The sequence below is a fragment of the Sturnira hondurensis genome, unplaced genomic scaffold (genome assembly GCF_014824575.4).
Source record: "Sturnira hondurensis isolate 20B ecotype Veracruz unplaced genomic scaffold, ASM1482457v3 Scaffold0004501, whole genome shotgun sequence".
In the NCBI taxonomy this organism is placed as follows: domain Eukaryota; kingdom Metazoa; phylum Chordata; class Mammalia; order Chiroptera; family Phyllostomidae; genus Sturnira; species Sturnira hondurensis.
This window is the reverse complement of record NW_028077132.1, coordinates 273,021-296,469: the sequence shown is the minus strand read 5'-3', so window position 1 is coordinate 296,469 and position 23,449 is coordinate 273,021. Positions and strand designations below refer to the sequence as shown.

The following is a 23,449-nucleotide window of genomic DNA, read 5'->3' as shown; positions in this document are numbered from 1 at the left end:
TCCCCTTATTCCGGTCCACCAAAACCAGTGGAGGAACAGAGATGCACAGGTGTCACTTTAACAAATGGCAATGGCTTTTTCAAAGGATATGTGGTATGCTAACCTTGGCAACAAGCAAGGTTGGCCTAATCTACAGTCAAGGACTCTGTCACTGCCTGGTCCGTCCTCTCTCCCAGGCAGCATTTTCCCAGCATCTAGATTTCATATCCAGAATATCTGAACTGTTTGTTTGTTAAAGGGGTTTAAGTATCTCCCAGGGAGGCAGTAGGGAAGGCTGCTCCTGTTGCTAGTGGATGACCCAAAGGGCTTTGCCCTTCACAGCTGATTTCTTAACTATTGTGCAGCTTTTCCTACATCAAAGCCCACAATGAGGCAGGTCTTAGCAAGGAGGGTGATGCTTTCTTGAGGTATCTGTAATGGGTGACAGGAACCAATAGCATAGCCCCATGGCTGTTCTCCCTTCCAGGGACCCATCCCCAGCCATACCTCTCTGCTCCAAAGACCAATTGTCCCTCATCTTCTGCCTCCCCTCTGTCTATCCAAGGGGCCCGCAGAGATGCTGCCTGCTTTTGCTGTCCCTTCAGCTATGCCTTCCTCTTCCCTTGTTCCTAGGCCTCTCAATCACTTTGATATTATTTTTTTAGAAAGACCCTGGGCTCTCCAGTATTCTTCTCTCTGAGAATGGAGGGGCCTTCCTGTGTACTCCAGGACATACCCTGCTAAGATAACACTCATACAGGGCCTTATAAATTTTCTTGCATATCAGAATTACCCGAGGAGTTTCAAAGACAGTTTTCAATGGTCAGGCTTCACCCAGCTAATAATTCAAAGCAAACTTTTTTTTTGGTTTTACTCTAAGTTTCCAGGTTGTGAGTCATGTGTTTGAATTGACCATCTATACCAGTGTTTTTTAAATGAAAGTTTAAGATGTAACAAAAGGGATAAAAATAATATCTAAGGGATGGGATGGGAGTAATAGACAGAAAACTGTACTTGAAAAATAATTACATAAATTTTAAAAAATATCTAAGTTCAGCCCAAGAAAAAGAATGTTACCAACAAAGTTGAAGCCCCCTTACTCCACAGGTTAGGAAATTGTTCCTTAGAGCTTCAAGGAGGCTGGGAGGTGCCTTAGAGGCCACTTGGGATGTGGGATGGATGAAGGCAGAGTGGTTGGGCTTCTGGCCATTCCCCTTGCTTCACCCACAACAAAACCAATTTTATTCTGTTGTACATTGAGGGTGTGTAAATGATTTAATTGGGAAAAGGGTTAAAAAGCCACTTATTTACATTCTCACTAGTTCTGTCTCTACCTTTTGTACATAGAGATCATAGTATAGTAGTTGAAACAGTATGATGTAGGAGTCATCAGAAGGGGCCTGCAGTTCCAGTTCTCTGTCCCCTCTAAAGTCCTGGATGCCCTTGCTCAAGTCATACGTCTCTGAATTCCAGAGAAGCTGTGAGGCATCTAGTGAGATAAAAGGGTGTGAAAAGGTTTTCTAAACAAAGTTGTGTCCAGTGTAAGGGGGTTCTATATCCAGACAGTGTGGTTACTGTGCTTGTTCTCAGAGCTCAGAGGTTAGTTGTGATTTTCACCACTGTTTCCATGTGGGTATGGAGGGGAGATTGTACCTCACTTTTAAGAAATATTTCTATATTTTATTGAGCCTAAGACTTTTTCCCACATTTTAACATCTCTAAATTTGGGATGCATAAGCAATGGCATGACATACTTTCATCAGCAACTTCTTAAAGAAGAGGGTATTTGACAGTCTGAGGTGTCTTAGAGTCACTGTAATTCCATGATTATTAACTTTGTTTCCTTTTCCCCATGAGAGCCACCCACCTGGCTAGAGAAAACCCCTTTGGAAAAACTCTGGTTTCTTTATTTCCCAACCACAGCCTGGCCAGACAGCTCAGCCTTCTTCCCCAGGGAGCTCCCAGAGCCAGTCATTGCCAGAGGTGAGCTACAAGGGGTGGGGTGGGGGGATGAGCCCAGCTTACTGCGAACTCCCTGGGTTGATGTGAGCAGCTGTCTGGCCCACACAGAGGAAGACAATAATTTCTTCATCTCTTCCAGTAAAGTGGTAGAAGGGTTAGTTAGTGGGCCTTTCAAAGAAAAGTAGCACCTTAACCAAAAGTAACCTAAGCCTTGGACATTCACCGCACTTGGAAATTACCAAGCTTCCCTCAGTCCTGGCAGCCACTCTAATTAAGCTTGGCCCTTGCAGCCTTTATGTCAAGCTCTATCCAGAAGGGGAAAGAGTAATTCCAGTGAAATCCCTGTACACTTGGGAACAGGAAACAGTTTTTGGACACTGCTCCCCCAGAAGACCCAACTTGGCTTCAGTCATTCCATCTTGCTCATCTTCTCCACCCTCTCCCCACCCCGCCAAGAGTTTAGCAAGACATGATCAGCCCAGATTACAGCTGCCCTCATATAACTGGGTTAAAGTGTTGGCCTACTTAGGCCCCTCATGCAGGGGCCTCCTTCAAAGCTGATGAGGCCGATTATGGGGCTATTTCTGAACCTTAGTTGTGTATTCAGAAGCCTGGGGCAGTCCTCTTGTGACAAGAAAGACAGTAACTAAGGCTGGACAACCAAGGGCAGAGTCTGCTGCCCTTGAGAGCAGAGCTATCAGACCTCATGTGCCCTTATGGAAGAAATAGTCAAATAACAAGTTTAAGTCTCTGGATTTTAAACCTCAACACTTGAACCAACCAGTTTACAGGGAAAGACCCTATCCTATGTCTTTGTATCACAGCTCAACGGAGAGATAGTGGATGGTCAAAATGAAGTGTTAAGTGACAGTCACTAGCCTCCACTGAGTAGATTCTGTGCATTTGAGAAATATTGTCATTTAACCTCTCTGAGCATCAGTTTGCTCATCTAAAAAATGCTAATAATAATAGTACCAAATTCATAGAACTGTTGTGAGGATTAATTACATAAGGTCCTTGGCACAGTGCTTGGCACATTGTAAGAAGTTTACATAAATGTTAGATAGCACCACTACTGCCATTATCACCACCACCTTTACCATCATTGTCGCCATTGTCCTCCTCCTATCAAGACTACTAGTAGAGTGAATTATTTTTAAAAAACTCAGTCTCTGGAGCCTGACAAACTTGGTTTGAATCCTGCCTCTACCACTTTGCAGCTAGGTGGCCTTCAATAACTGATGACCTCTTTGAATTCAATTCTTGTTCTATAAAATGAGAAATTCATTAAATACTGTTCAAAAGTGTATAACATGGTCCTTAGCTCACATATGCACTAACTAAATGTTATCTATTAGAATTATTTAAAATAGGTGATCAAGATCACTGGTTGCCAAGGCTGGTGTGGAGGGAAGGATGATTAGGTGAAGCACAGATAATTTTTAGGGCAGTGAAACTACTCTATGATATTATAATGATGAATACATTTCATTATACATTTGTCAAAACCCTTAAAGTGTACAATATCAAGGATAAACTAATGTAAACCATGGATTTGGGATGATAATGATGTATCAATGCAGGTTGATTGATTGCTAGAAATGTACAACCCTGGCATGGGGTGTTAATAGTAGTGGGAGGAGGCTGTGTGGGGAGAGGCAGGGTGGCAGGGAGTATATGTAAACTACTTTTTGCTCAACTTTGCTGTAAATGTAAAAGTGCTCTAAAATTACAGTGTTTTTAAAATGAAGAGAAAGAAGAAAAGCAAATGGTGGTCAAAGTAAGCTGTTAGAAATTTAGGATGTTAATTACAGACCCCATGGTAACCACTAAGAAAATAAAAAAAATATATAGAAAAAGGAAACGAAGAGGGAATCAAAATGGTATATTAGCCAAAAAAATCCAACAAACACAAAGGAATGCACTATTAAAGGACTTGAAGAAAAAAATGATGTACATTATAGAAAACAAATAGCACAATGGCAGATAAAAACTTTTATTATAAGTAACCACTTTAAATGTAAATGGGTTAGACTAATAAATTAAAAGACAGATATTAGCAAAATTGGTATTAAAAAAGGTATGATTTAACTATATGCTGTTTATAAGAGACTCAATTTAGACACAAATAGGTTGCAAGTGAAAGGATAGAAAGACGTATTCTATACAAACAGTAACCAAAAGACAGCTGGGATGGCTAAATAATACCAGACAAATAGGTTTTAAGTGAAAAAAATTGTTATAGGAGACCAAGGTATTTTTATTAATAAAAGGATCAATTTATCAAGAAGATATAACAGTTGGAAACATATGAACACCAAACAACACAGCCTAAAAGATCTGAATGAAATATTGACAGAATTGAAGACAGAAATAGTTCTACTATAGTAGGTGGAGACTTGTATATCTCACTTTAAATAATGGACAGAACACTTACACAATATGATCAATAAGAAATAGAAGGCTTAAACAAAACTATAAACTAACCAGACCTAAAAGACATATGCAGGATACTCTACCCAACAAGAGCAGAGCACACATTCTTCTCAAGTGTATTCTCAGGATACATCATATGTTAGACCATAAAACAATTGTAAATAATTTTTAAAGATTTGAACCATTCAAAGTATTTTCTCTGAACACATGGAATGAAGCTAGAAATAAATAACAGATAGAAAACTAAAAACAAATTTCAGTATGAGGAAATTTAAAAACATAATCTTAAAAAAATAATTGGAAATAATAAGAAAGCACTAGAAAACTATAAAATACTTTGGGATTAATAATAATGAAAATACAATATACCAACACTTATGAGATACAATGAAATCACTGTTCAGAGTTAAATTTATAGCTGTGAACACTTACATTAAAGGAGAAGCTCTGAAATCAACACCTTAACTCTACACCTTCAGGAACTAAAAAAAGAAGCACAGACAAACCTAAAGCCAACAGAAAGAAGGAAACAATCATGATTAGAGCAGAGATAAATGAAATAGAAAAAAAAAATAGAATCATTGAAACAAATAGTTCTTTAAGATTAACAAAATGTAAGGATCTTTAGACTCATTAAGAAAAAAAAGATACAAATGACTAAAATTGGAAATGAGAGCAGGGATGTTACCACCATCCTTACAAAAATTAAAAGAATAATAAGAGAATGTTATAAGTAGTTGTATGGCAACAAATTAGATAGTATTGATGAAATGGACAAGTTCCTAAAAACACACAAATTACCAAAACTGACTCCAGGCAATAGAAAATCTGAACAGACCTATAACAAGAGATTGAATCAGTAGTCAAAATTCTCCCAACAGGCTTCATTGGTGAATTCTAGCAAACATGTAAAGATTTAACACCAGGTCTATTCAGAAAGGCATCGTTACATGATACCAAAGCCAAAGATAAAAGAAAAAACCACTGACCAGTATCCTTTATGTCTATAGACACAAAGGTCCTCCATAAAGCATCAGCAAACTGAATACAGCAGCACATTAAAAGGATTATACATCATGGCCAAGTGGGATTTGTCCCAGAAATATAAGGGTGGTTGGTTCAACAGAAGATAATCAACTAATGCACACAGAGGGAAATTAATTATTAATCAATTAATAGAACACACAGGGAAAATGATCTTTTCAATAGACACAGAAAAATAATTGGACAAGTGAACACCCTTTCATGATGAAATCTTTAGCAAGCTGGGAATAGAAGACAAGTTCCTTGCTGTGATAAAAGGCATATATGTAAAATCCACAGCTAACATAATCATTGGTGAAAGACTGTAAGTTTTCTCCCTAGATCAGAAACAAGACAAGGATGCCTGCGTTCCTCTGCTATTCATCACTGGAAGTCCTAGCTAGAGCAATTAGGCAAGAGAAAGAAATCAAAGGTATCCAAAAAGTAAAATTATATTCATAGATCATTGGGGGAGTGACAAAAGTAGGTTTACTATTGTGAGTATGCAAAACAGTTTCTTCTTATATTGTTATTGTATTTATATATATAAACAACTGTAAACCTACTTTTTCCCACACCTGTGTGTGTGTATCTCCTTTACATGCACGCACAAAAACTACTAGAGCTAATAAATAATAAAGAAAAGAAGAAAAAGAAAAAAAGGAAGGAAGGAAGAAGGGAGGGAGGGGAGGATGGGAGGAAGGAGAAAGAAAGTTAGTTTTAGGGTATAAAATCAACAAATAAAAATCAGTTGTGTTTCTCTATGCCAATAATGAGCAATCTGAAGAGGAAGCTAAGAAAACACTCCTATTTAGAACAGCATCCAAAAGAATAAAATAACCTAGGAATAAATTTAGCATGGGAGGTAAAAGGCTTATACATTGAAAATTACAAAATATTCCTGAAAGAAATTAGACTTAGGTAAATTGTAAGGCATCTCATACCCATAGATTGGAGGATATAATATTGTTAATATGCTAATGCAGGTATGTGCTGCATATTTGACATTTTGGTCAATGATGGATTGCATATACACAAGTGGTGTACCATATACCCTTGGTGTATAGTAGGCTACACAATGTAGAGTTTTGTAAGTGCACTCTATGATGTTTGTACCATGATGAAATGGCCTAATGACAGGTTTGTCAGAACATGTCCCCATTGTTAAGCAGTTTGTGACTATAGTCCCTAACATGATCTACAGATTCAATACAATCTCTATAAAAATGCCAAAAACATTTTTTTGCTGAAATGGAAAAGCCAATCCTCAAATTTATAAGGAATTTCAAATATCTTTAAGTAGCCCAGACAGTAGTGAAAAAAGAAAAGAATTCATATTTCCCAATTTCGAAACTTATTACAAGCTGTTGTACCGGCATAAGGATAGACATATAGACCAATGAAATAGAATTGAGTCCAGAAATAAACCCAAACCTCTATGGTCAATTGATTTTCAACCAGAGTAACAAGACAATTCAGTGGGAGAAAGAACAGTCTTTTCAACAAATGATATTAAGACAAATGATTAATCACATCTTTAAAAAATTAAGTTGGACTTCACCACATACAAAAATTATCTCAAGCCCTGGCTGATGTGGTTCAGTGGATTGAGAGCAGGCCTGAGACCCAAAGGGTCACTGGTTTAATTCCTGGTCAGGGCACATACCTGGATTGCAAGCCGGGTCCCCAGTGGGGAGCATGTGAGAGGCAACCACACACTGATGTTTCTTTCCTTCTCTTTCTCCCTCCCATCTGCTCTATCTAAAATAAATAAAATCTTTAAAACATCAATTCAAAATAGATCAACCACCTAAATATTATAAGGGCTAAACCTACTAGAAAAAAACATAGGGTAAATCTGCATGATCTAGGACTTGGCAATGGATTCTCAGATTTGATACCTAGAACAAAAGCAACAAAAGAAAAAATAGATAAATTAGACTTTACAAAAATTAAAAATTTTTGTTCATCACAGGACATTATCAAGCATGTGAAAAAGACTAACTACAGAATGGGAGAAAATATTTTCAAGTCATTTACCCGATAAGGGTTTAATGTCTTGCATATATAAAAATTTCTTACAACAAAACAAAAAGACAGACAACCCAGTAAAAAATGATCAGAGGACTTGAATAGACATTTCTTCAAAAGACCAATAAACACATAAGACATTCAACATCACCGGTCATTAAAGAAATGCAATTCAAAACCCCAGTGAGATTCTACTTCACACCCAGTAGGGTGACTATAACCAAAAAGACAGATAATAATGAGTATTGGTGAGGATATGGAGAAATTGGGAACTTCATACATTATTGGTGGAATGTAAAATGTTGCATGCAGTCCTTGTGGAAACAGTTTGATGGTTCCTTAGAAAAAACATGCATAGAATTTCCATTTGATCCAGCAATTCCATGCCTAAGAGGAATGAAAACATATCCATACAGACACTTAGACACGTATATAGTAGCATCATTTAAAAATCAAGCGGTTGAAACAGCCCAGTGTCCACCAGTGGCTGAACGGATAAACAAATTGTGGTATATACATAAGATGAAATATTCAGCCATAAAAAGAAACAAAGGACTAAAATATGCTACAACTTGGATGAACCCTGAAAAACATTATGCTAAGTAAAAGAAGCCTGTGACAGGAGATCACACATTGTATGACTCCAATTATATGATATATCCAGATTAAGCAAATTCAGGGAGACCGGAAGATTAGAGGTTACTTATGGGATGGACAAGGGAGGAATGGGGAGCAGCTTTTTAATGGTGGAGATGGGATGTTTTCATGGAGTGATGAAAAAGTTTTAAAACCAGAGAGAGCCACTGGTTGTACAACATTGTGAATACACCCAATACCAGTGAATTGTATACTTTAAAGTGGTTAATTGTATGTCATATGACTTTCACCTCAGTAAAGGAAAGTGTCAAAAAAAAGGAGGTGGAAAGGAAGGAGTTTCTTTTTAACTTTCAAGTGTCCTGTGCATCCTGTTTACAGGAATCACTGTGTAACCTGTAGCCAAAAGGGTGTTGCCTGCCTTTTCTCAGCCTAGTCCTGAATCTTAGCAATTTCTCTTTGACCTTTTTCAAGACCACAGATTCTTCTGGAATGGTACAAACTCAAGTGGGGTAACCCCACAGGAACAATCCCATCCTGTTTGAATAACCAGATTAACACCTTATTCCCCTTTTAAATTCCATCATTTATAATGAAGCATATATGCTAGGCAAGATAAACAAGAATGAAGTCACCAAGGGGCATGATTTCATATGCAGAGGTCATTATTGCCATTCACTGTCCCTGACCACAATTCTGGGAAAGGGGCCATTGCTGAGGCTTATGCCAGCAGGGTGGCAATGTCTCCATGCAGAGTTCCTGGAATTCATTTGAGTATTTCAAGTAGAGAAAGTTTAGGGAAATGTTTGCATTACTCACACTTCAAAATAGATGGAGGTTTCCCAGTCTTTCCCTTCCACTATACGCTTTCTACTCTGCCAGGATTATGTGGGAGTCGGGAATGTGATTACCCCATCCAGCTCTCTGGCCAACTCTGTCTCCTACTCTGATAGGCACAAATCCACATATGTTGACATGCACAATGACCTTAGATGGATTGAGAATACCATTTACATGGAAATACTAATTTGATGAAAAGGGACTATAGCAACTCCTAGTGTCAAATCTGCCCGCTGTTCAGGTAATAGCTACAACTCTATGTGGCTTCCTGTCAGTTAAAATGTGATTTAAACATTCTATTGTGTGCTGGTTGTTTCCTGTCTTACAATACCATATTTAATACTGCCTTCCTATCCTTTCTTAGGTAGCAGGTGATTCAGAATTACTCTGATTTCCTTCTCTGGGTAGTCCACCCCTCCCACCCTGTCTCCTCTTACCCTATGAATGGATCTTTCCCCCTAAAGCACAAGTGGCAAACACAAGGCCCTCCATCCACTTTGTTTCTACCCGGCAGCAGCATGGAGCTCCTTCCTTGCCCCTAGTTAAGGAGTAGTTACATTTATACAGTCCTAAAATTACATTAGGCCCTTTGAAGGCAACTGCAAGGCTGATGCGGCCCCCGGTGAAAATGAGTTTGACACCCCTACCCTAAAGTGTCATTTTTCATCAAGTAGGCATGCTCTCCTCAGGCCTCAAGGCAGCTTCTTAGAGCAAATGGTCTGGTATCTACCTGTGCTGTTCTCTCTCTCCTGCTCATGGGAAAGGCGTGATGCATTTTACAGGGCAGCTCCTCAGTAAGAAACACAACTTTCAGCCACCAAAAACCATTCTGCATGTCCATAAATCTGTTGCTTATACAGTCACATAATTTCTCCCAGCCACCTTACACATTCCCACTAGTTAAGAAGCAAGACAGCCAGCCACACTGTGGGAACAGAAACAATCTCTTCCTCTAATCACCAATTCGTGACCATGCCCAGTACAGGGTGGCTTTTGCTGACATTTTGGAGGACCAAACAATTATGATTTCCCAAAAGGGGCAGCCATAAGCTCTGCTCTAATGCCACTCTGAAGTGGAAGCCATTTGGAGAAACCCTGTAAAGCCAGGCCGATATTGCCTGGGCTCTAAATGACTTTTCCCAACTAGACAAAACATGTGTGTCCCTCAGAATGTTTAGCTCAGAGTAGACTGTTTATCTTTATTGCAAAATGATATTATATTCATTCTGAAACCAAGCATGGTCCTATGCATCTGGGGACAAAATTTACTCAGGCACTCAGTAAATTTTGGTGGACCACATTGCCTGCCATTTTGGAGGAAAAGGCCAAAATGGAAAGGGTAATAAAATGACTGCTTGCCAAAGGCTCTCAAAATAACTGGGCATGTTGGGGCTCTAGCAATGGTTTTCAGATTGTCCTTGAGACCTGGTATTCTGTTGGAACTGACCCAAGTTTCCATAAAAACTTGATTCAAAAAATGCATGTGGCTTAAATGTCTAATATTGAAAAACTGTAATAACCCCCCCAAAAGAAAAACCTAACAGAAACACTGCATGTGTTACTTTCAGAACAGCAATTCAATTGAAGACCACCCATGGGTTACTTAGCAGGAGCCATCAGGTTGACATGTTTCTGTTCAAACCTCAGGAGTGATGCTTCTCTTGCCTAAACTTCTTGTAGGCCTTCTCAGGTTTCACTCAGGAGATTGTGAGTGCACTGAAATTTCACAATTTGGGCCTATGCATATGTATCTGCTCTCATAAAACTATACAAATAAGATATCACCTCTTATCTGTGCAAACCAGGACCTTCTTGCTGTTGTGCAGCCAAAAGAGAAGAGAGAAATTAATGTAGCTATAATTGCAGTTGTCACCTGTCACCCCAATTACAACTTTTTATAGTCATCAACATAGCCTCATCATTCTCAAGAACTTTCTAAGTAACTGTTGTACATTTGCACTTTATAACAATGAGATACTGCTTTCAATCTCTTATTTTTAACATATTGAGGGGCCAGGTTAAGACTCTGATTAAATAGCAGAGGATCTTTCACCATGGAGGGCAACTAAAGGCTGAACAAGTTTATAGTCCCTGTGATTTGCCTGTTGAGAGCGTCGGCTCAAGGACACCAGGGCTGGCAGTGAGTGCAGAGGCATGTAATGCAGCCACTACCCAGCCGCCCAGCACATGCTCTAGACTTAGAGCATCCTACATCTAACCTCTTTCGAACTAATGTGATTATCTGTCATGACGGCAATCAGCAGGTGCAGGTCAGTGTTTGTCTATATGAAGTACATGCCCTCTGGATCAGTCCGTTTAAACAATTTGAAATATAGTCAATATATACCCCGAACAAAATATATTGAGTCATTTTAAACACAGGTGTAATCAAGTTCTTGGGATGAAGAAATAGGGTAGCTTCAGAATAGTGCTTACCAGTTAAGGCAGTTTCCTCTGATTCTTGAAAGCTTTCTTTGAATAAGCCTGGGGTTTGGAATAGGAGAATGTATCATGGGCTATAGGATCACAAAAGGCTTTTTAATGTAGTGGCTAAAGCAGTATGCCCAAGGCCTGCTTCAGTTGTGTCCTCCTGCTAAACCACTCCACTTGCAAGTGAAAAGCTTGAGCAAAGAGATGGGAAGCCATCAACACTTAGCCCAAATCCTCATTTGTCTCTGCCTGTGCAGTCAGAGCTGCACAAAGTGGGAGAACCCATTCACTGACTCTCCTGACTGGCAGCTCTGCACCCAGGTGTGATTTCCTTGCAGCAGACTTTCCCCAGCTCACACTGACACGATGGTATTTTCCATCAACACAGAGCAACCATCTCATCCCACATAGCCATGCTTGCCCTCTGGAGCAGTGAGCTATTTGAAAGGTGCCCAGTGGGGCATGAAATCTAAAGAGGAAATGCTGAAACTCTGGGGAGAATTTAGGTAGGTACAGTGTGATCACTGAAGCCGAAATCTGTCCGGACCACTGAGTTCACCACTGATGCTGTAAAAATGAAAGCCCTGGGCTCATTAAATAACTTCACTCTATCTGAACCTATTAATATCATCTAAATCACTTTAAAAATACTACGTGCCACTTATATTGAATGATAAATCTGGGTAAACATTGAGCAGATGGCTGCCTTAGTGGACCACTATTCAAACCACATATCTTCTCTGGCCCTTGAAAGTCAGGAGCACCAGTTGTCCTGCCATATATACTCAGACATTTTCCCCAAGCTCAAGTTGGGAAGACTTCATCTCATCCCACTCTGAAACTGGAAAAGCAACAGGTGATAAGTACAAGTGTATGATATGTCAAGTATGTGTATGAATTTGTACCAGCTTTCTCAGATTCTATCCTGTACTGAGAAAATGTCAAAGACTTGATGGCAAAAGAAAAGCTTTCGACATCATAGGATAGTTTCACTGGATGGCATGGCTATGGCTGTGAACCAGTTTACAAAGGGGAAAGACCCAAAAACATGAGGATCTGGAAGACATTTGGAATGGGCTTAAGCATAGCTAAGCTGCCCCAGAAATTCAAGTCAAATGCTTCTCTCAGATCCATGACCAGGGTAGACTGTGCAATAAAGGCTAGACTACCTCAACAGTCTAGGGTTCAGGGCTAGGCAAGATGATGATGCAAGCAAATCATATGGTAGACAGCAGCTGCAGGTAGGTGAGATGTTCAAAGTGCTAGTTTGGAAAGAAATCAATGCCAGTTCCAAAGTATATTATTTCAAAGTCTTCATCTGTGAATGTTTTAGTAAGAGGTACCCACAAGACCAACAGCCTATGATGAGGCAGGTTAAAGAAAGAAACAACAAATGGTAACTCAGTTTTAACATTTTATTGGGTAAATGATATTAAAGGTAATAACAATAGTGTCAAAACTACTGCAATATCTTTCCACAGCCATACCTACCAGACCCACATAAACCTTCTCATTTTTCCTTTGCTCATTTTTAATATTTTAAAGCCATACATGTCATATAAAATGCCCATTTCCAATAGTTTCATCAAACTATTAAGCAATTAATGTGGAAGAAGTATCTAGTTATACTCGAAGGGGGTTCAGGTAATCTGTGATGTCATACTGTAATCAAAACCAGGTTCCTAAGAAAGAAGGAAAAAGCTACTCCAGGTAGCTTTTGCTCATTACAAGTCTGACCATGACATCACCAAATATTCATTATGCTGGTGACCAATTCAAAGTGATTTCGGGGAACATATAAAACACTAAAATAACTTAGAAACTAGATCCGAATATTTCAAAAGTAATCAACTTTGATATACAAAAACAGTCAGAGGTGGTTACAAAAGTTTTTTCTCAGTGCTTCTATGTACCAGCGCAGTTACTGGATCTAGAGCAAAATAAAAGGTTTATTTTCTTCTGAAACAGTAATAAAAAACAAGAAAACATATCTTTGTATATAAAGGATAAATGCTGGTCTTAAGAATAATGTAATCAGAAACCCTTAAATCGAGAGGCACACAATGGGTTTCTGCTTATAAAAAATAAAAGGAAAGTCACCAGTTTATTTAAATGAAGGAGGTGTTCCCACCCCCAAATAAACTTAATTCAATTTAACACCACTAGCAAAAATCACTTAGAAACTGTACAAAAATAAAAAAGTTAACACATTTAATCCTGCAAGGTTTTTGTAAGGACTGGAAGGCAGGCTCTTGGAGCAGCATTTGGGCATGGCTGGGGGCTTCTTTGGTTTGATCTAACACACACAAGAGATGGAACCTATTCCAGGTGACAGTTTCAAATTTCCTGCACATTTGAAGACATAAAAAGAGGCCAGTATACAAATTCCTGGTGTGCTGGGCATTGGGACTGTATGCACGGGTCTGAAAATCTTATAACTGCTTTAAGTGGGGTGGGGGAAAAGAGCAAACCTTGCACTTCTCCATCAATTACATGGACCTTTCATGGTAAAGGGGAATGGAAAGAGTAGTAGCACATTCTCGTGCAGTCAGAAGGCCACTTAATGGGGGGGGGGATTGTTCTTATAGAATCTGGTACCTGGCTGACCTTGTTTAAGAACAAGAAAACCCTTCCAGAAATGGAAGCCTTTTGCTACATATCAAAGTAAAATGCATACTATTTTCCAAGAGGAAAAATACCCAGTTGCATTTGAAAATGGAAAACATAAATGGAACTAATTAACATTTAAAAGGGGGGCTATGTAAACTTTGTGCTACTCAAATGAAGTTCAAGTATTACTTCTGAGCTGTTTAAAGATCACTGAACTTATACAATATACTGGTGATGAGTGCAATTCACATTTGTGTTTCTGAACAAATAAACCACAACTGGCTAGAACACAACCTGTGCAATTAGAATCTTTGTCGGAGTTAAAAACACATGCTACATATTTCAACATGTTCAAAGGTAATTCAAAAACACTTATTTAACATTTTATAATATACAACAAAGGTGAATGTCTAGCATTTGTTTGAAGCACGCTGTTAGTTTGTAGAACACCCTTTACACTACAAAAATCTTTTAGTCAACAGCTACTTAGAGACAAAAATGCACTGTGCATTAATTTGAATACAAAAGGAGACAAAACTATCCTTTTCCCCCAAGCCATGGTGGGAAATATTGCTGACCTCATCCTCTGAAGCCTGCAGGATGGTTATTTCTTCAGTATAACATTATTACACTGGTAAGAAAAATCTGTATAACATCTGCATATATCAAGAAATTTTAAAAATCTGATATGATTTTAGAGTCTGCATGACCAGTCACGTGACCTGCTCAAGATTGATTAGCACCGTTAAATACATAAACACACATATGTATGTATGTATGTATGTGTAAGTATATGTATACACATATATGTATGTAATAGATCTTTTCTTTAGAAAAAACTTCTAACCATGAGCTCAACCAGGATGAGGAGCCTGTTGAACTGATGAGATGATGGATAAGATGGATCAATATTGGTCTATTTTGTCTCTCCTCAGTTTGTTTTACTTTTTTTTTGCAGCAGACAATATCATTCAGCTTGTGCTCAGTTTCCCTAAAAGGGCAAGAAAAAGTTTCCATCAGGTAGCCACTTGTTTTTATACTGAAAGACTAATCTGCTCCAAAATGCTCCCATGTAGAAATGAAAGGACTCAAAATTCCCTTCTAAAATCCAACAGCTAGCATTGTCTGACTGATCTCTACGTTCAATGGAACTGGCTACCGAGATTGCATTTCAGGCTAACAACTGGCTTCTTAGTTAAGGCATCACAACTGAAGATGGTTGTTTTGATAACAGATGCTGTGGATGAAGGAATACCAACAAACTTCTAAGAACTCTCACCAAAAGCTAAAGTAATTTGCTTTGCCACAATGGCAAGCAAAAGGAATTTAGCCAATTACCTCACAAACTACAAAAGGGTTTTGGAATTCTGAACTAGCAGTCTGTCACTTGTCACAGCAACGATATGTATAAGATGCCATTTGATAGTCAGTGACATCTCATACTTTTAAATTATATATTCTGCACAATACTTATATTCATCACTTGATATATTGGTTTCCTGCTTGAAAAAAAATGTGTACACACACATACACACACACATATATTTACTACCATAAATTGAAGGTAATCTTTCTCCAAGATCCTCTGTCATTTTTCCTGGGGATATACATACAGACCTCCTACGGACACTAGGAAGTTCTCTTTGAATGCGTCATGGGAAGCCTAGCCCTGCAAATGATCTCGGCACTAACAACTACATCACATTTAAATGCCAACTCCATTTTTATAGGTATAACATAAAATCAATGTAGTAAATGTGTTTCTATCAAAAGTATGTAGTGCAGAAAGAGATTCAAGCTATTTTATAGTACTTCTAAAACTCCAGTATTGTCCCCATTATAAACATCTGAAATCATGGCATATATGAACTTTTGTTTCACTAGATTATCTTTACCATTCCTTTACATGGTAGCTAAAATTGTCTCTGGCCAATCATGACTTACTGAAACCTAAAGCTAACAAATTGAAATCAATACACAATAGACACATGTCTCTTTTTGGTTATTTGCTCAAAATAATTTTTTCAGCTTAAAAAAATATGTAAGAGAAAGAAATTTGTCTAATCTGTTGTTTCACAATATAGAAACAGTAAGAGTTTACAAGAATATTTCTCTAAATTGCCTTTTTTTCTAGTCCCTCTTAATTCCATTTAATTATATTCTTCTCAAAGGCACTAAATTCTGTATCTGCTCTCTTCCTGATATTTGCTGCTTTTCAAAATGATTCCTACACATATTTGAAAGGTAGCTTGTACTTTCTTAAGACAGTGTTTCAGTTTGTAAGTTGGTTCTAATAAAGAGATGAGGCAGTCTGTCCTCTGCTAACCAGCCCAATGGCATAAATGATTTCCCACGCTCTGTGACGAGCTCTATCATGAACCTTCGAATGTCTTACACTGTAACTAAAGTTCATATATTTTAACCATGGTAAAAACATATACTTAAGGAGTGAAGATCCACATACTAAGCTCTCATAACAAAATTAATTTTCAAAAAATTCAAGAGGGACATACAAATACCTGAATTTCATATGAATTACTCCCAAATTCATCTATGAAAAATTATCCTACTAAGGAAAATTAAAGAAAAACCTAAGCAAAATCCTTAAAAACTGCACAATTTCATCCATCCACAGTCAAAAAAAAAAAAAGTGGGGGGTGAAGAGAGGCAAGAAAGAACGAAGGAAAGAAGACTGGAAATGAAGGCAAGATGAACAGAAAAATAGAAATCTGATTGACATAGCAAAGCAAACTTCTATATAATATGGTAAGGAAAGAAACCCCCCAAAGTGATATATGCTGCAAAAAAAATGATCTAAAATAATAAAAGTCGATCTTCTTAATGAATGCCATTTTCCTACCCGTTACCATGATGATCTTAAGTGACTATGTCGAAGTTTCACCATGGCAACGGAAACTATCATCATAAAATGGTACAGTAAAAGAGATAGCTAGACCAAGAAGGGGTAGGATCTCCTGGGAAGAGGTCTGCAGAGAGGCCCAGTGACTGGTTGTGCGGCTCAGTGTCAGGAATAATGGTTGTACGGTGGAAGGGGATGCCCAATGCCATTTTGGAAATGATGATGCTGGCGATGAGCAAGGTATTCAGCATAGCTCAGGGTCATCTTTTCACTACGGTACCTGAAAGAAAGTCAGGGAAGAGACAAAGTTAACATCAAGAAATAGGTGACATGACAGTGTCAGAGCAAGGAGGGACCTTGGAGATAATTTTATAGGTTATTTTATAGGTCTTCCATGGATGCTGCTCTTTGAGAAGGCCACTCCTCCTGCTGCTGACATCTTCATGGTCCTGCTCAGTACCTGCTTTGTGAAGTTCTCTCCTGCCATGGGTTCTGCAACTCCACACACTCCTGGTCCTTTCCCTGCCTCTCAGACTGCTCCTTATGACTACTCACCCTATCCCTGCCTTGTATGATTTTCCTACATTTCTACCTTCAGTCCTTTTGACCCTGTGCTCTGTCCCTGTTCAATGAACCCTATCCTCACAGCTTCAACTATGTACTCTTTACAGATGATCCCTAATCACCATCTCCGTCCATGAACTGTGCACACACATTCAGTAACATACTGGATATTAACATACAGATATCCCAGACTACACCTCAAATCCAGAATCAATGCATAAATATCACTCTCCTCCTATGGGTCCTCTCTTGGTTAAAGGGATCGCCTTGGTCCCTTTTATGTAGAGTAAAGCTTTGATTTGTTCTTCTTTCCTACTTCTGAATAATAACTAAGTCCTTCCATTTCTTTCACAATATTTTCTTATCCGTTTCCTCCTTTCTTCCAATCTGACTGCCACAACTCTTATTAAGGCTCCCATTTTGCCCCCTTGGGATTGCTGGCAGAGATTCTTAGATAATGACAAAGTCTTCTATCTCATTTTCTGCTTCCAATTCCAATCTTACAATTCTAGTCTTACAGTTCTAGTCTTACAATTCTAAACCTCCCTAAATCCATCTGTTTTTAAAACCCTCCAATGGCCACCAACTGCCTATAGAATCAGGTCTAAACTTCTTAGTCTGGAACTCAAAAGCCTTATGATCTGATCCAATTTACCTTCTTTTCCATATACTCTTCTAATGACCACTTTTATACATACACTGAAAGACCGGCCAAATCACACTATTGAACATTCCTCAGAACCTGCTCAGTATTGGTTCTAGGCCACCTACATGCATTGACTCACAAAGTTTTCTTTTAGGTAATCCTTTTCCTCCCCCACACTTTGCCTGTCAAATATTCCACCTCTTTTTGAAGTCTAGGTTCAAATCTACTTCCTCCTTGAAATTGTTCTGTTACCCCCAACCCTCCTGGACTTCCTCCTCCCCCACTTTATGAACTCATGTCATCCATCATATTCTGTCATATTAAAAATCACTTTTGTACATGCCCTTCTATTATACTGTGGACTCAGGGAGTGCAGAGATGGAGGCACTTTCAAATTTGTAACTACTCAGAACTGAGGAGAGTTCATTTTTAGATGGCAGGCACTCAATGTGGTTTTATGGAACTAAAATAAATGGAAACCACAACCCATTTTTCTTAAAATGTTTGATATTTTCCTTTTAAAATAAGTATCTCTATTATCCCATGCAGAAATTTATTTAGCATTTGTGAGTCTAGCCTAATTGTATATTTCGGCAAGCTTTCATAGGAAACTTCTATCACTGCCAAAATTCTAAGCTTAAATTCAAATTTGAGGACTGCTTATCAGAATCCTGGGGTTCTGCTGAGCCATGTCAAAAGCTAGGCAATAGCTAATTCAGGTAACTTTCTTCAATAATGTAGTGTAGAGGCTGAAAGGATTTGCTCGTATAAAGTCAGAGTAATCACACAGAGCTAAAATAAAGATGGGAAGGTTGGGCTCATACATTGTACAGGCTTTACTGCCAAGAACAGTTGCATTGTATCCACCCTCAGGAAGGCCCTGCTATGCATTTCCACCCTGTTTCAGAAAAGAGAATCAAGTATAGTTAGATAAACACACACACACACACACACAATACCCACATCAAAGGCTTATAAGCATATGTGTCAAAATGTACTGGTTATCCTTGCATTAGAAAATGCCTTCTGTACCTGGTCAGTTTAATGGTTTTCCTAAATTCATTAGTAATCGGAGCTTTGTATCCTCCTTTCCTCAGTAAGGAGTCTATGGTCTGAATATGGTCCCATCCTGCGGAGAGTAGATCAGATAAAATACAGTCAAGCACATGTAAAAAACACCTTTTGTTAAATGCAAAATGACTTTCGAGAAAGTCTGCTATCACTGTCACCAAATGCCGTCATCTCCTTTGGTCCTAAAAGCCACACGGAAGAGCTAAGATTTCATTCTGTACAGAATCAGGTTCACCACCACACACCTTAAATTCTAGCTATCCATGATGGCTATAGTGGGTAACAGCAACGGCTTCTTTATCTCAACCACGTTTGAAGGCAAAGAAGCTGGCAGTAACTGCTCAGTCACATCTCAGTAACAAACCACAAACATTGTACTCTCCTCTAAAAACATCTTTAAAAGGAAGGGAAAAGTCAAAATGTCATTGTGCCAACTCAGTAGTCTTTAGGACTCCCACATGGTAACTGCTATTCCTAAAGGTATCTTTTGTTGTCAATCAAGTGTATTTGGGTATAATCAAGGGAATTTTTTATTGGTTCTGACATGGCATGGCATACTAATGTCCAAGGCCCTCTATCTGTTATGTATGCTTTATGAAGTCAATGAAACTACAGGATTAAGACATTTTTAAAGTAACTCAAACAAATCTTCAGATAGCTGCCTTCAAGATTAATTCTAGTTTGTGGGGGTGTTGCTGTTATGTATCTGACATATTTATGATCTGAACATGGGAAAATGAAATTACAAATACTTTCTGATGAGAAAAAAGCCCCATAAAGTAAAGAAGAAATATTCATTTCAATGAACATGAAACTAGAATTTAGTACTGGCTACAAAGGACAAAATATTAGAGTGAAGAGTTATTTTGTGTTACAATGGTGGTTCATAAAGGTTTGTGTTTTTTCTGCACAACAGAAAAATGGTGATTAGGAAGTACAGACCAAATATATAAAACACTACTTCATATATTCTCAATGTTCCTAACCTTAATGGGAAACCTATAATCTTAAAAATAGCAGGATGAGTAATGACAACCACCTAAGAATGAAGTGTTTGATGCTGACAATGAATTGTGTGCCTGACTGTCAAACAAAAGGCTTATACCATACAAGGGTATGGCACACAATGGAATAAGGGAAAATGGCTCTTCAATTTGTAGCAAACTATTGCCTAAGATAACACCCAACTTTTTATAGATCTTTGCTTTTTGGAAAGTATACATTGGTCCATTTTTTCTGTCAAACTTTAGTGCAGAAATTCAACTTCTGTGTAATTTACCGATTTCATCTAGACATTGCAGTGGCAGTGATGGAAGAGTCATTTCTTATAATTTGACATTGATCAATTATCATACATAACTGCAAGGTCAGATATTGCATTTCAATTTGTGTATTTGTTTAAATTCTTCACCAGATCATATGAAATAAAGTACAACAATGACCTTGCTCCTTTGCAACCTCCGGTAGGTAGGTGGCGGTGCGTTTTGATCCTTTTTCATTGATGAATTCTATTCTAATGCCATGTACACCCACCTGAAAGAAATTGGCAGTTTTATTAGTACAGTGTTCTTCATAGAAATAGAAAGAAAAAGTTATACTTTAACTTTCAAGAGAATGCAGTTCTTCCTTTCCCCCTTGTTTTTGGAAGGGCACATCAGTTTTCTCTTTCCAAAGTACTGAGTTTGGGTTTAAACAACATTATGATGGCCATGGAGACTGAAAACATTGATTTGTATGTACCAAATACACACTGGGCTACGCTATTCTGTTTAGAACCAGAACAACCATTCTGATGTTGTGTGTAGATTAAGACAGTCGATGGCAAGAATCCTGCCCCCACTTCTAAATTATGACTCACGACAATAAGGAATTTGACCAAGGGAACTGACTTTAGAGAAATCAGCAAACAGCTATTCTGTTTTCAGGAACAATCACCAATTCAAATTAAGTTCTGAAACTTCTGGAGCTACTGACTCCCTTCCCAAGTTGCCTCATCCTTTAAAGAGACAAGAGTATCATAATTCAAGTATTTGATTTGGGTTTGAAAGTCATAATGATAGCCATGGAGACTGAAAGCATTGACTTGTATATGCCAGCATGTGCCCATCTTTGCTATTCTTGTGGGACCAGAACAACCATTCTGGGGTTATGTGTAGAATAAGAATATATAACCTTAAATTATATGTAGATAAGCAACACAGATCAGATTGAAAAACAACAACCAGATGTTACATGATCACTCATTACATATAGGTTTTCTTAAAACAATGTGTTATGGCTTAAAGTGGGCCAGTGACAAATCGTCTCTACCTGCATCACTGCCCTCACACCCTATTGCTAAACTTAAGAGCAGTAACGGTTTCTGCTACTTAGAACAGGGAATTTGTGCAGTTTCTTATATAACTTTTTTTACGTGAAACAAACTTTTGGTGATGCCCTAAAAAAGATGGTCTTCTAAGGCAGTGTGGGCAATTACTTGCCAATGTTTTTAAAAAGTAATGCACTTTTTCTTTGATTAGTGTCCAATCAAAAAGAACCTGTCCTTTCTACATATATTTGACATAGAATAGTACATATAGAGCTGAAGATCATAAAAAGTACAATGCTTGTAAAGACTGATAATAAAAATGAAATTTCAAGAGCTTAACAATTCCATTCTGTTCTCCCAAATATATGACTGCTTTAGATCAATGGTGCCCAAGTGCAAGGTCATCCAAGGTACTAGATGGAAGATGTGAGGCCAGATAAACCTTTTTACCCAGGAAAGAGGCTTCTTTTCAGAGCAGATGACTGAAATCAGACCTTTACTCTTTCTGTCTGCATGGTTGTGAAGGTCTAGAAGAGGAAAGGAAGTCCATAAAAACTTCTTTTGCTGCTTCTGCCCTTAGGCTGAAAATTTCCAATCTTCCAGGGAATAAAAAGTCCTCTGGAAAATCCATTTCATTTCTCCCCCAGGTTTTAATCCACCCATCCATTAGAGTCTGTCAGATCTGAGCAGTTTATGTTTTTCATTCAAGCCTATCTCTTCTATCTCTTTGGCTATTTCTTCTATCTATTTAATATCAGTATTCTCATGAATCTCCTTTTGCTGAAAATGCAATCAGGGCAGGTGTTTAAAAACTAACACAAACAGGCCTCCCATGCCCTGTGGGAAATGACTGTGAACAAGCTAAGAGGAAATATGAATACTTAGCTATCAGGCATTTCCAGGATAAAGGACATCTACTAATCTCCCCAGTGCCTAACACAGTATTGAGACAGTAACAAATTTGCAATAGTTTCTATATACCGACTTTCTGGTCAGTGAGTTTGAAATCTTTCCTTTGACATTATCACATCCTTCATAATTTGTTTTTAAAACTATCCAGCATAAGTAATTTCTGCTCCCATCATTCACTCAAGTGAATTTTGCATCTCCAGCTTAATTTATAAAAATCTATCATGTTACAATTGAAAAAGAATTTTGGTGCTTATTGAGGTTTCTAATAAAAATTGTGAGAGGACGAATGTTTCCCTATCCATGGAAGGAGAGTGTTAGACTATGTCAGTGGTGTTTAACCAGTATGGGGTGGGAATGAGGGACGGGACTGCAAAGCTTATCAAAATTTTAGGAAGTTTCATGTTTCAGCAAGTATATAGTTTGAAAAAGGAAAACTCCCCACTGATTTTTATTCTAGGTTAACTAGATAACTTGTACTAATCAGTTGAGATCTGACAAACTGTAGCTGTGTATTGAAAAAAAGTGATTTAGGCAAATTGAAGGTGATTTAGAAACATAAATCTTTTCTCCAACAAAAATTTCAGAGATTTTAACGCCTAGTAATTTAACAATTAAAAGTTTAAGACCAATTTTATGGTATGTGAATAATATCTCACTAAGACCAAACTGGAAAGCTATTTTCACCAAAATAGAAATTGACTTATTCACAAATAAAATTGAGTCACTATTGTATTTTGAGAAGGCCCCCATTATTAAATTTGATATGAAAAAAATCAGATTTCTCCCATTTTGAATTAGTGCCACATTTACAATTTTAAGTTCTATTCTGTGTTCCTATGATTCTGAACAATTGAAAGCTCCTGTAAATTGAACTGCAAGTATGCTGATTTTAAAGTGAATCCTTTGTGAGAAATAACATATTTCACAGGTAAAAAATATATTCTGCAAAGGTATAAAGCCCTAACCAGAGTCAGTCTCTTTTTTCAACTACTGGAATCAGGACAATGGTAATAACACTGTAAACGAAATCAAAGTATTATAACTTTTTGTCACCTGTTGAACAACAGCATTTTCCTTACTCCTAGGACACAGATGCCACCAAATAGTCATACTGTGTAATCAAGACAGGAGAGCGGAAAATTGCCTGCTAGGGAGACTGACCAAATCTAGCCAACCTGTGGAA

At 38.0% G+C, this 23,449-nt stretch overlaps 1 protein-coding gene across 2 annotated transcripts in view; it reads right to left on the bottom strand.

Annotated features, from left to right (window-relative positions):
• Positions 1 to 12,696: 12,696 nt before the first annotated feature.
• Positions 12,697 to 23,449, bottom strand: part of AMMECR1 (AMMECR nuclear protein 1) — a 140,150-nt gene continuing 129,397 nt past the window's right edge. For both annotated transcript variants that reach the window (XM_037045901.1, XM_037045902.1), the window contains 3 exons: positions 20,489 to 20,579; positions 19,008 to 19,104; positions 12,697 to 17,045 (listed from right to left, as the gene is read on the bottom strand). In XM_037045901.1, the coding sequence (XP_036901796.1) occupies positions 16,931 to 17,045; positions 19,008 to 19,104; positions 20,489 to 20,579 (303 nt within the window). In that variant the 3' untranslated portion in view covers positions 12,697 to 16,930. The remainder of the gene's footprint in view (positions 17,046 to 19,007; positions 19,105 to 20,488; positions 20,580 to 23,449) is intronic.